At 41.7% G+C, this 13445-nt stretch overlaps 1 protein-coding gene across 5 annotated transcripts in view; it reads right to left on the bottom strand.

Moving 5' to 3' along the window:
• NF1 (neurofibromin 1) overlaps positions 1–13445 on the bottom strand; it is a 104669-nt gene extending 91224 nt beyond the window's left edge. For 3 of the 5 annotated variants that reach the window (XM_042791410.1, XM_042791409.1, XM_042791411.1), the window contains exons 1-2: positions 13174–13444; positions 425–568 (exon numbers count right to left, since the gene is read on the bottom strand). In XM_042791410.1, coding sequence (XP_042647344.1) covers positions 425–568; positions 13174–13233 — 204 coding nt within the window. In that variant the 5' untranslated portion in view covers positions 13234–13444. Of the gene's footprint in view, positions 1–424; positions 569–13173 lie in introns of those variants that run through there. The other 2 variants (XM_042791408.1, XM_033004864.2) reach the window with 2 other exon arrangements.

The following is a 13445-nucleotide window of genomic DNA, read 5'->3' as shown; positions in this document are numbered from 1 at the left end:
TGAAGCACCTTTCCCTGCAATGGCCAACAGCCTCCCCCACCTCCCAGCAAGCAGCACCTTCTACTGCTACCTAAACATTGCTCAGGGACCCCGGCAGCATTAGGAACCTTTATGTAGCCCCCAAGCCAGCGCCAGGCACACACCTTCCCAGGTACAGACCACTCCCCAGGACTAACACAAGATTCTTCTTAATTACCACCTTCCTTTAGATTTCTCTCCCACAACTATCTCATCGCCTTTATATGAAACACAGCTCAGTCATGTTGCTAAACTTCAGCATGTGAGGATGAAAAGAAAATAATCCAGTGTAAAAGGCAAGCAACAATCTGACTATATTTCAAGTGACTCTCTGCAGATTGTATAATATGAAAAAATAATAGCCTTTTTGAAAAATCACCCAACAATCCAAAATTAGACAACTTACCATGTTATTAACATTTTTTAAGATGTTAGTGAGACCACTGATGACCAGGGAAAACTTGTACTTGGAAATATTTATGAGACATTCCTTGTTGTGCTCCGTACTGACTTTGGTGTGGGTATTCTGCTGGCCAGCCTTTATTGGAAGCTACAAAGAGAAATAAGTGTTATAGGTTTTTTTACATTGGAATTTACATATTTAAAGATGGGTAAAAATTTCCTGAGACACCAGAAACAACCTTGAAAAACATTCTCCAAGACACAACTACAAACACATTATTTTATTTTCTCTACATTCATCTATTAGTTATCTATAAAAAAAAAAAACAAACACTAAAGCTCACCTATTCATTTTTCTGAATTTAAACTAAACCTCTACTTTGTGACAAATTTTCTACAAACCAAATGTCAAAGCAATCAAAAGGAGCAGAAAAATACAAAATATAATTCTGAGAAGAAAAGCTTCTTTATTTCAAAAATTGGCTCATTAAATACCAAATCTCCTCACAAGGTTAATATCTGCCAGAAAAAAAAACCCTGCACCCTGAAACCTAAGAGGAGGTAAAATCCCCGTACCTCACAAAGCAGGCGGGTTGGAAGGTGGGAGCGGTGGTTCTCTGCGTGTCCCCTACTCCCTCGCAGGACGCCACTGGCCAAGAGGCGCCAGCACCGACAGCTTCCCTGGGGCCGAAGGAGTGGGGCAGCTCGGGGCCCCCCACAGCCCCCCCACAGCCCCCCCACAGCCCCCCCGCGAGCCAGGCCAGAGGCCTCGGCCACCGGCGAGCCCAGCACCACCTGTGAGCCCCACGCCCCCCACCCCTGCCCAGCCGCCAGCGGTAGAAACTGGACTTGAAATGCATCTTTTCCAGGACAGATAAGATTCGGAATGACTGCACAAAACTGAGATGTTTCTCCTACCACGGGAACACTAGGCACTTTGTTTAACGCTGCACCCAAATTCTTCAAGGGTCACCAACAAGTCACTTCCCCTGCACGCTCCTCGCTGGAGTCGGCCCCTTCCAACCACCACGCGAAAACGTGAGGAGCAGCTCTTCGGAAAAATGCATTTTATTGCAGATTTGTATTTTTAAAAAGCAAACAAATGTGGGAACACAGAAGGAATCAGCATTACCACCTCTGTTTAGAATTCGCATGTGCCGTTTGTATTCTGAAGCGTGACCTAGGAATTCACTATCTATAGAAACTGTAATTGCTACAAGTTTTAACCAATTCTGACTAGAATTCCCGATAAACGTGTATTCTGAAAGACACTGATAGCTCAAAGTAAATGCCATGATGTACTATTTTTTAATGAGAATGGGTATCTTTAAAGAAACAAAAAAGAGAGAATTTCAGAGGTTAAAAGAAGGATTCTGAGAAATTACCATCAACTTTACAGCTGCAAAATGCTTGCAGAGCACCCTTCCAGGCTGGGGGCCTCCGCAGACTTGGTGAGGGTACTTTCCATACTGTCATCCAGTGCAACTGCTGTCAGCAGTCAGGAGCATCTCTGCCAACCATTTAACATTACCGCCTTTGCTGAGACAAGTGCAAAGGTCCATATTTAAAATGCTAGATGAACTGTATTAAAGAACCCCAAGCTTGGAACATTTTTTTCCAAGTTTTGTCTGTGTCATTAAACGCAGGCTACTTAACACTGACATCTTCCGTTTGTAGGGAAATGGACCTCTTTAATATACTCTCTACTTTCCATGCCCAAGGGTAATTTCCTCTCCATATAAACTGCAGGTTGGGTTTTAAGCATCAGTTCTTTTAGTACCACAGACTAGGTTCACAATGCAAACTGTCTGGTTTTTTCCTAAGAGAATGGTTGACTCTTCAAATGACTGAACTGCCCCGCTCGACTGCGCCAGTGACCCACAGCAGAGCTCCACGAGGAACGCGCGCTCTCGACTTCGACACCGGCCGCAGGATCCCTGGCACCAAGCCCTGCACCCAGGATTACCCCTCCCTAAGGTCGGGGCTTTTCGCCTGCACAGCCTCCTACAGCAACAAGCTCCATAGGGCAACCAAGGTAATTTCCACTTCATTTTGTAATTCTCTTGCAAGTGTTCAGATTGTAATGCTTTAAAACAGTGCGATGCATTTCAATGTGCTCATTTTAAAACTGGAAAAAGCAGAACAAACAGCCTTTATGACTCAAGCTTTGTTTTCACTGTTGGATGTTATTTTTACAATACATTTTCGGAAGTCATTAGTGGAAGATAGATATATTTAATTAAAAATGTCACCATTACTAGTACTTTTTATTTGAATTTTCAACTCTCCGTGCTGACAACAGCAGAAAAGCTCAATACCACTGAGTGATAAAACACTTCAGAAGCGCCTCTCAAAGAAATTGTGTCATAGATCTAGTTCTGTATGCTTCCATGCTCTAGAAACATTCTATTACACACTTTTGGAGCTTCCTGCCACAACAGCCACTGCAACAAGGTCACCTAGAAGTAAACTGGCTTTTTATACTACCATTTAAAATAGCAAACTATATAAAAAGGAAATATTAGCACTGTTGTTTTTACTTATTTTTCAGCTCTTTGTGCATTCTGACATACTGGAACATCATACGTCCCCCAACAAAATGCAGTGCCAGTGCTGAGTGACCAAAAAGAAACTATTAATTTCTATACAAATAATCATCCATCTGAACATTACCAGAAAAAGATGAAAAAAGAAAGTTTAAATTTTACTTTCATTGCCTTTGATTTTATTTTAGAAACAAAGACTGACACAAACGATTTCCCGTATAGCTTTTATTTGAACTAGAAACAGAAATTAAAGCACAAAACTTAAATATGACTGGAGCTTCAAATTATGAACACATGCACCATTTTGAACTGATCCCAGTTTAGCAAAGGGAGAGTCCACTGCTCTAATTCAGCTATTTTCACTGCTGAAATAGGAAGCAATAGTCGACAACCTTATAACTACATCGGTGCACGTACAGCCCACGCCGAGGCATGCTGCCCTAGACCCCCCCTCTCTAATACAGTTTGACTACGTCTCATTAAGGTGTCATATAAGCTACAGACTACAGGAAACAACAGCCTTTTGGTCTGTAATTCGCCTTATTTAATGCAGCAGACAAAACAGGTAAATGAAACGTGGAATTTTTCCAACTATCAAATTTTTAAATTGATCTTGAAAGATTTAAAAGAACATTGCTGCAAAATACAAGGAAAAGCCATTAAGTAGCCGAGTCTGACAGTTGCAATAATACAAGACAAGACTCAGCGTATCCTGAATTCAGGATACAAGTCATCTTGTACATCAGGTATCGCCGAAACAACTAGAAAAGCAAATCTGTAAAATGAAGCATCAAAGTACCTACCAGCTTACACCAGCCATGCAAGCTCCCTAGTTGTTAAACACATCTTTTGACCACAGAGACAGTTTAAGTCAAACTTTGTTTCTAGAAATGCATTTCTGACTTCAACTGAAGAAGCCCTGCTGACCTATCCACAGCTTCTCCCAAATCTGCTACTGATACCAACACTGAAACAGAACCTCTCTCACACCAGTTACTAAATGCAAAGAAATAACAAAGCAATTAGTAGGAGAAAAAAATAACACAGATCATATGAGAATACTGGTTTATCTGCATATCCAAAAGGCATACAAGAGCACATAAAACTTAGCAATAGAGATCTGAACCACACACCCTCAAGAAGACAGGATTGTTAAAACTAATCCAGCTGTATTAGTGGCTATTAAAAGATACTGATTTTTTAAAATCAGTATTACCCAAAAGATGCAAATTCCTCTCTCAACTCAAAGTAAAATTAAATTCTTCCACCTTAATGAAAAATGTAAATTAAATCACTAATCACAAACAATATTAAAAAATAGTATAATTTAAGAAAAAAATTACTAAGCCAACTCACAGAAACACAGAATCATAACACAGTCAGCTGCTAGCATCTGAGAAGATAATACTAAAAGAGCACTTCTAAAACTTTTTCAACACACAAGTTTGGCATCTGAAAAAAATCACTGCCCTGAAGCACTGAGACGGCACACGTTATTCACCATTTCACAATGGTGGCTGGCAGGCACAAGCTGCCTGGACAATTTTCTGTCTCCAGTGATATCCAGGAGGTCTGTAATCCTGCTGAAGAGAGAAAACACAAAGGTTTTCCTCCGCCTAATCACTCTTACCTATCTGTTCCTGGAGATAAAAGCCTTTCAGTCTCTTCAGACTTAAGAGACAATAATTTTGCCAATTTAAAAAAAAAAATGAAAGACAGAAAGACAGAAAGACAGAAAGACAGAAAGACAGAAAGACAGAAAGACAGAAAGACAGAAAGACAGAAAGACAGAAAGACAGAAAGACAGAAAGACAGAAAGACAGAAAGACAGAAAGACAGAAAGACAGAAAGACAGAAAGACAGAAAGACAGAAAGACAGAAAGACAGAAAGACAGAAAGACAGAAAGACAGAAAGACAGAAAGACAGAAAGACAGAAAGACAGAAAGACAGAAAGACAGAAAGACAGAAAGACAGAAAGACAGAAAGACAGAAAGACAGAAAGACAGAAAGACAGAAAGACAGAAAGACAGAAAGACAGAAAGACAGAAAGACAGAAAGACAGAAAGACAGAAAGACAGAAAGACAGAAAGACAGAAAGACAGAAAGACAGAAAGACAGAAAGACAGAAAGACAGAAAGACAGAAAGACAGAAAGACAGAAAGACAGAAAGACAGAAAGACAGAAAGACAGAAAGACAGAAAGACAGAAAGACAGAAAGACAGAAAGACAGAAAGACAGAAAGACAGAAAGACAGAAAGACAGAAAGACAGAAAGACAGAAAGACAGAAAGACAGAAAGACAGAAAGACAGAAAGACAGAAAGACAGAAAGACAGAAAGACAGAAAGACAGAAAGACAGAAAGACAGAAAGACAGAAAGACAGAAAGACAGAAAGACAGAAAGACAGAAAGACAGAAAGACAGAAAGACAGAAAGACAGAAAGACAGAAAGACAGAAAGACAGAAAGACAGAAAGACAGAAAGACAGAAAGACAGAAAGACAGAAAGACAGAAAGACAGAAAGACAGAAAGACAGAAAGACAGAAAGACAGAAAGACAGAAAGACAGAAAGACAGAAAGACAGAAAGACAGAAAGACAGAAAGACAGAAAGACAGAAAGACAGAAAGACAGAAAGACAGAAAGACAGAAAGACAGAAAGACAGAAAGACAGAAAGACAGAAAGACAGAAAGACAGAAAGACAGAAAGACAGAAAGACAGAAAGACAGAAAGACAGAAAGACAGAAAGACAGAAAGACAGAAAGACAGAAAGACAGAAAGACAGAAAGACAGAAAGACAGAAAGACAGAAAGACAGAAAGACAGAAAGACAGAAAGACAGAAAGACAGAAAGACAGAAAGACAGAAAGACAGAAAGACAGAAAGACAGAAAGACAGAAAGACAGAAAGACAGAAAGACAGAAAGACAGAAAGACAGAAAGACAGAAAGACAGAAAGACAGAAAGACAGAAAGACAGAAAGACAGAAAGACAGAAAGACAGAAAGACAGAAAGACAGAAAGACAGAAAGACAGAAAGACAGAAAGACAGAAAGACAGAAAGACAGAAAGACAGAAAGACAGAAAGACAGAAAGACAGAAAGACAGAAAGACAGAAAGACAGAAAGACAGAAAGACAGAAAGACAGAAAGACAGAAAGACAGAAAGACAGAAAGACAGAAAGACAGAAAGACAGAAAGACAGAAAGACAGAAAGACAGAAAGACAGAAAGACAGAAAGACAGAAAGACAGAAAGACAGAAAGACAGAAAGACAGAAAGACAGAAAGACAGAAAGACAGAAAGACAGAAAGACAGAAAGACAGAAAGACAGAAAGACAGAAAGACAGAAAGACAGAAAGACAGAAAGACAGAAAGACAGAAAGACAGAAAGACAGAAAGACAGAAAGACAGAAAGACAGAAAGACAGAAAGACAGAAAGACAGAAAGACAGAAAGACAGAAAGACAGAAAGACAGAAAGACAGAAAGACAGAAAGACAGAAAGACAGAAAGACAGAAAGACAGAAAGACAGAAAGACAGAAAGACAGAAAGACAGAAAGACAGAAAGACAGAAAGACAGAAAGACAGAAAGACAGAAAGACAGAAAGACAGAAAGACAGAAAGACAGAAAGACAGAAAGACAGAAAGACAGAAAGACAGAAAGACAGAAAGACAGAAAGACAGAAAGACAGAAAGACAGAAAGACAGAAAGACAGAAAGACAGAAAGACAGAAAGACAGAAAGACAGAAAGACAGAAAGACAGAAAGACAGAAAGACAGAAAGACAGAAAGACAGAAAGACAGAAAGACAGAAAGACAGAAAGACAGAAAGACAGAAAGACAGAAAGACAGAAAGACAGAAAGACAGAAAGACAGAAAGACAGAAAGACAGAAAGACAGAAAGACAGAAAGACAGAAAGACAGAAAGACAGAAAGACAGAAAGACAGAAAGACAGAAAGACAGAAAGACAGAAAGACAGAAAGACAGAAAGACAGAAAGACAGAAAGACAGAAAGACAGAAAGACAGAAAGACAGAAAGACAGAAAGACAGAAAGACAGAAAGACAGAAAGACAGAAAGACAGAAAGACAGAAAGACAGAAAGACAGAAAGACAGAAAGACAGAAAGACAGAAAGACAGAAAGACAGAAAGACAGAAAGACAGAAAGACAGAAAGACAGAAAGACAGAAAGACAGAAAGACAGAAAGACAGAAAGACAGAAAGACAGAAAGACAGAAAGACAGAAAGACAGAAAGACAGAAAGACAGAAAGACAGAAAGACAGAAAGACAGAAAGACAGAAAGACAGAAAGACAGAAAGACAGAAAGACAGAAAGACAGAAAGACAGAAAGACAGAAAGACAGAAAGACAGAAAGACAGAAAGACAGAAAGACAGAAAGACAGAAAGACAGAAAGACAGAAAGACAGAAAGACAGAAAGACAGAAAGACAGAAAGACAGAAAGACAGAAAGACAGAAAGACAGAAAGACAGAAAGACAGAAAGACAGAAAGACAGAAAGACAGAAAGACAGAAAGACAGAAAGACAGAAAGACAGAAAGACAGAAAGACAGAAAGACAGAAAGACAGAAAGACAGAAAGACAGAAAGACAGAAAGACAGAAAGACAGAAAGACAGAAAGACAGAAAGACAGAAAGACAGAAAGACAGAAAGACAGAAAGACAAAAGGCAAGTACTTGGCTATTTCAGAGGAAAAAAAGAAAAAAAAGATTTTATGTGCATTCTTAACAAGATCTTCACGGTCAAATTATAAAAACTGGCTTTGAAGCTTTAAAGTAAATGCTACCACAGAATTGCAAAGCTGTCTGAAAAGCAGAAATCACTGTGGCATCTGATAGCATGCAAGACTGTCGTATCTTTGGAAGTGGCCTCAGTTTAGAGACTGATGTACTTTTATCCAAAAATGGTCAGCTAAGGAATCCTTCTTTGATCATAGATGTTAACTATTAAGAAAAATGGGTCTTCTCCACCTCTGTAGAAAAGATGAGCACCCGTTTCAGGTACACTCGAGTCTGATGCAGAACAGTACCATCTTTTGCTAAACGTACAGGGACATTGAAAGTAACACCACTGGTAGGCTCGAGGGGCTGTAAGACATCCCACGCGGCCTGTTGAGGAAGGCTAACGCTAAGTGATGGGTTTTTCTTTATCACCTGTAATTAACGAACACAAAGTTTAATCATCTCTACTATTTATAAAAGACTGTACTTAATGCTCTTATTTTCAGAGGTTATGGAACAAGTGTAAGTGCTTTATCACTTGCAACAAAGTCCCTATTTCAACTTTTTTGTGCAAGATACAATTTCGGAGAACACTAAGAATTCAAAACCTGAGAGAGAAACCTAGTCTGCCACAGGATTCCCAATGGCAGCTGTTAAAATCACTATCCTGACAAACCTCTTACTCCAGCCAGCCGCCACCACCCAGCCCCGCACCGGTACGCCGCAGCTTCACCGCGGCAGCAGACCGCAGAGCCCTCTCGCTGCCCCACTACCTCTTCCTCATGAAAAGCATCGAGGTCTACATCACCCCCGGAGCGGCGAAGGTGGGAGAGCATCCCAGGGGATCACCTCTGGGAAGGAAATTCTCCCCTTCTCTATAATGGGCTCATCATTTTCAGTAAGCAGACCAAGAGGTCTGTGTGCACCTGAGCCTTGCGCCTTCGATTCAGATTCAGGAGAAAGTAACACACACAACATCCAGAAAAAAAGTCCCTTCTGCTACCCTTAACAGCACAGGAATCTACCTACCTTTTCCCTTTCAAATAATTTCTTGGTGCTTCTTCAGTAGACTGTAACAGAGATGTACTGGTGAGAGACAAAATATATACAGCACCACGCTCTCCTCAGCATCAGTACTGGCAGAACCAGATACAAATCTCTTCAAAAACCAAGAAGCATCTTCCTCCCAACTATAAACATGCACTGCATCACCTTCTACAGAGACATTATTTAGTATAAGAACCTCAGAAGTAAGCCTTCAGAAGAACACAGAACTCTGAAAATATTTTATATAGGTGGTTCTATTTTCAGAAGGTTAAGTAAAAGTTGGTACTGTGAACAAATGTCTGTTTACCCATACTGTTAACAGAAACTGCTGTGTTAAATAAGGAAAGATCATCAAATCATCTCGATGCTTTTCAGCAGCTCATTAATGGGCTCAGGTAACATCTGTTGCACATGGGCCATTCCCTTATCTCTCCTTTAGGACACCATCTGGGTCCAGCATAGCACTTTGTTTTGAAATACATGATACACACTGTTTTAGAAAAATAAGATCAAAGCTGCCTCAGGTTTATGTCAGAGAAAGATGAAATAGCACACTTTGTGCTTAAGAGCAGTGTTATAGACTGCCTCTGTTCTTAGCTCCTGTGGCAATCCATTTCAGACAGAGTAGTTGCGGAAAAAAAGTTCTACTTTCTGCACCCAGCAGCCTCGCCTTACAGCAAAAGATAAATTTCAACTTGGGGAGCACAGTCAGCAAAACTCACGTAAAGTACTTCAAAATACATCTTATTACTACTCGTAATTTCTTAACAAGCCAAGATGAAACACAGCAACAAAAACCACAAAGCTGGTACTAGCAGCCAGTGCTTTTTCAAGTCTCTGTGTATAGCTTTCAAATGCTGCAGAGAGAATCAACAGGAAAAGAGAATATTTGCTTTAATTTATTGCCTTCTAATGAAAGTAAGAATGGAATATTCCTACTGGCTTTCAGTTTTACAAAATCTTCCTTAACTGAAAGCAATCATACCTCAATAAACTACAACTGGGCATCCTAAACCATAACCCACATAATAAAGGGCTTCCTTCTTTAAAGCATATTATAATCACTAAGTCATCAGAAGTTTATAAAGGATTAATACCTTTTATTATATCTGATAGTTTTAAAACAGTCTAGATTTAAGTGGTTGAGGCAGCGAGGCTTCTCTGACTATGCTTAGAACTATTCAGCTACTGTATCAGCCTTCCCATGATTTTAGCTTGAAACACATTTAAAAATACTGTAAAAATACAGGATATAAAATTGTAAGCAAACACTTCCATAGGAAAAAAGATATAATTTTACTTTACAAAAACCTGATTATGTCCGAAGTCACAGAATTTTACTAAAACATAGCCTAGCCTCTTTGTGCTACTGCAGCCTAATTCTACCCTAATCGCTGGAAGTTTTGAAAAATACAGTAACTAGTACTACACACAAAATCAGTCAAGAGATTTCATATGTGCTATGTAAGAAATGTGATCTAGCCCCACATGTACCATCACCAGCTTCTTTCTGCACAGGCTGAAACCTTCACACAGTCTGCAAGGGTAGCTCAAAGAAGAGGGCACTGCAGCAGTTGTAGTCTCAGAAGTGAGCACAGCTGGGCAAGACTGGCAGAACATTTGAAAAATTTATTCAGTGAGCCAGTCGTTGGTTAATTCATAAAACTATGCTTGCCAGTCATTTTAGGTGCACAGAATTGTACACACAAAAGCAGATTTCAGTTAAAGCAGCATTTGTAACAATAAACAAGAGTAGACAAGAACAGACTGGTTTGCACTGATTTTTCTTGTTTTCAGTACAGATTAGCATTCTCTCCATTTGTTGTTTCATCTGTCTTAAAATGAATTCAAGCACTTAACGAATGAAAAGGCTGTCTACATCTATACATTTTGGTGAAAGATGGTTACATTTTCCTCCTTTGTAAAAGGAAGAAACCTTGGAAAATTTTGTCTTCTCCTGTGCAGAAAAAAAACCCAAACAATAACTGAACAACCCACAGCAATCATGAGCTCCCCTTCCTTATTCAAACATAACCATGACACAGTAAGTAGTGGCTCCCTGGGTGCTGAATCAAGAGGTCCTGCATTTAGAAAGGACAGACATAGTATGCAAAAACTCAAAAATGCATTATCACCACTAAAATAATGTGCATATACTCAGTGTATTTTTATGAAGTATGAACCTGATGCTCAAATGAGCGGTCTAAAATCTACCAAGTAGATAACCACATGACTACCCAATAATGGCACAAATAGAAGGAGTTACAAGAAGCACATAAATATCGCCACTGATTGACAATGCATTCGGTAGTAGCGGTGGTGTCACAAGAACCCAGCATTGGGTATTCAATAAAGAACAGTCGCCTTTCCACTGTGAAGATCACCGTCAGACTAGGCAAGGCAGAGGAAATGATGTATCAAAAGCAAACGAACAAAATTAAGAACCCTGAGTTGAAATTAATAAATGAGAGAGAAGAATTCTCACGAAAAAGTAGATTAAGGTCTCATCCTTGCTTCACTGCTTCATTCACTTGATGATACAATATTAAAAAAAAAAATGCACTGGTTAAACAAAAATATCCAATAAACTAATCAAAATTTTGTAAATAGTACCTATCATGCAAGCGACGCTATGACTAGAACCATTAGTACTGTATTTGATGTATATTATCCCTGCAACTCCAACATTTTAGCATCTCAAAAATCAGAACAGCTTTCTTCCTATCAAGAGGATTCCTCCCATATACCTATCTGTGTTTATCCCATAAAATATATAGAGAAATCATTCTGTTTAAAAAGCTAAAGTTCTTAACTCCTAACAGATGTTGGCAAGCCCAATTCCACAATATACATAACAAAGCAAGCGACAAAGCCTAGGGCCTTTTAACACCAATACACAAAGAAACATTTTCTTGCAATATTGGGAGCATAACCAGTGCCATGCTTTTTAAGCTTATGGAAAAAATGATCTATGACTCAAGATAAGGGGGGGGGGAATAAGTTAACTATGCAAATATGCCTAAAATGTATTGGAAAAATCTGCATCATTTTAATGTCAAAAGGCAAAGTTTGCTATTTTCCTTTTTAAAATAAACTTAATCTACAGCAGCTTTAATGGAAATGTAAAAAGGAACATATTTTTATTCAGCTAGGCCACAATCTTTCTGCAGGTCGTTAAAAGACAAGCATCACTAAGGGACATATGATTACAAGGCAGGTGAACAAAATCCAATCTGCAGAACCAACTTAATGTTTTTGATAGATGATACCCTGAACAGGGTCTCACAGAGCTGTGTCTTGTGTGACACACAGGCTGTACTCACCACATAGCAAAATGAGACAGACAACAGAAGCTGATCATTCAGCCTAAACTGAGCTCACACTTACACATCAGGAGAGCGTCTTGGGAGCAAAAATGCAGAGTCTAAGCACTAAGCTTAGCCCCTCTGAAAGAGTCATACCACCTAATCCAAGTAAGCAGTTTCTGTATGTGGATCAGTGAAATAAAAAGTCTAAGGTCAACAAATCCCTCTTCCTTCCATTCAGAAAATCCTTCTCCAAACTACTAGCACTGCCTTTTGTAAAGAGAAGTAAACATCTATCACTATAACAACACTGGCTAGAAAACCCTCTTCATCCCATACAACTGTGCTCCCAGTGATGTGGATGAAATTTCACACTGACATCCCCTGTTCTGCTGTGGGGAACAAGGCAGAAGGGCCTGAGCAGTTTCACACAGCCGTCCTTAAACTCAGTCTTGAGGCTTCACCTCCTTTCTGAAGAGCGAGATGACATTTCGCAGGAATGTCTACGAAAAGCAGACACACTTTTGGAAGGGGGGGGGGGGAGCAGAAGCGAAGCAGAACCGGGCATCTCCCCCCACCACCACACGCACATGCACACACACACACACACTCACACTCCTTGCACAGAGCTGACCGACACGACGCTGCATCCCGAGCAGAGCGGCACGGGGGGATACACAGACACACACACACACACCCCTCTCCAAAAAGAGGTGAGGGAAGCCCCAGGGACAGCAGCACCCGGCCCCACCCAGCCACCCTGCCCAGCACAATGGGCGCAGCGAGGAGCCACCGCCGCCCCCCGGCCGGGGCTGACCGGGCAGGAGGGCGGAGGGGACGGGGACACCCGCCGCCCAACCGGGCGCTGGGGACCAGCTCCCTCGGCGCGGCCGGGCAGCCGGCGGCGGGAGGGGGGGGGGAAGGCGGGAGGCAGCGCTCCCGCCCGCCGCCCCCGCCCCGGGGAGCGGGGCAGCCTCCCCCCCGCCGCTCGCCCCGCTCCCCGCGCCCCCAGCCCCTGGAGGCCCCTCAGCTCCGGCCCGGCCCGCCCCATCCCGCCGGCCCCGGCCGCGGCAGCCGCCCCTCCCTCACGGCCGCCCCCCCCCCCCCCCCCCTCCGCTACCTGCTCATCGAAGCGGTTCACCACGGCCTGCACCCACTCCACCGGCTTGTGGGCCGCCATATCCCCCCCGCCCCGCCTGCCCGGCCAGGGAAGGGGGAGCGGATGGCCGCAGCGGAGGGCGGCAGGAGACGCGAAGGGAGGGTCTCCGTATCCCTGGCGCGGCTCCGGGGCCCTCAGCTCCCCGCAGCCATCAGCGCGCAGGGCCCGCCATGACACCACACCGGAAGCGGGAGCGCAGGCCGCCCCCGCCCGCCCGAGCAGCAGCGCCAGGG

The sequence above is a fragment of the Tyto alba genome, unplaced genomic scaffold, assembly GCF_018691265.1.
Source record: "Tyto alba isolate M040663 unplaced genomic scaffold, T.alba_DEE_v4.0 Super-Scaffold_19, whole genome shotgun sequence".
In the NCBI taxonomy this organism is placed as follows: domain Eukaryota; kingdom Metazoa; phylum Chordata; class Aves; order Strigiformes; family Tytonidae; genus Tyto; species Tyto alba.
The sequence above is the reverse complement of the archived record's forward strand: the minus strand, read 5'-3'. Positions and strand labels throughout refer to the sequence as shown.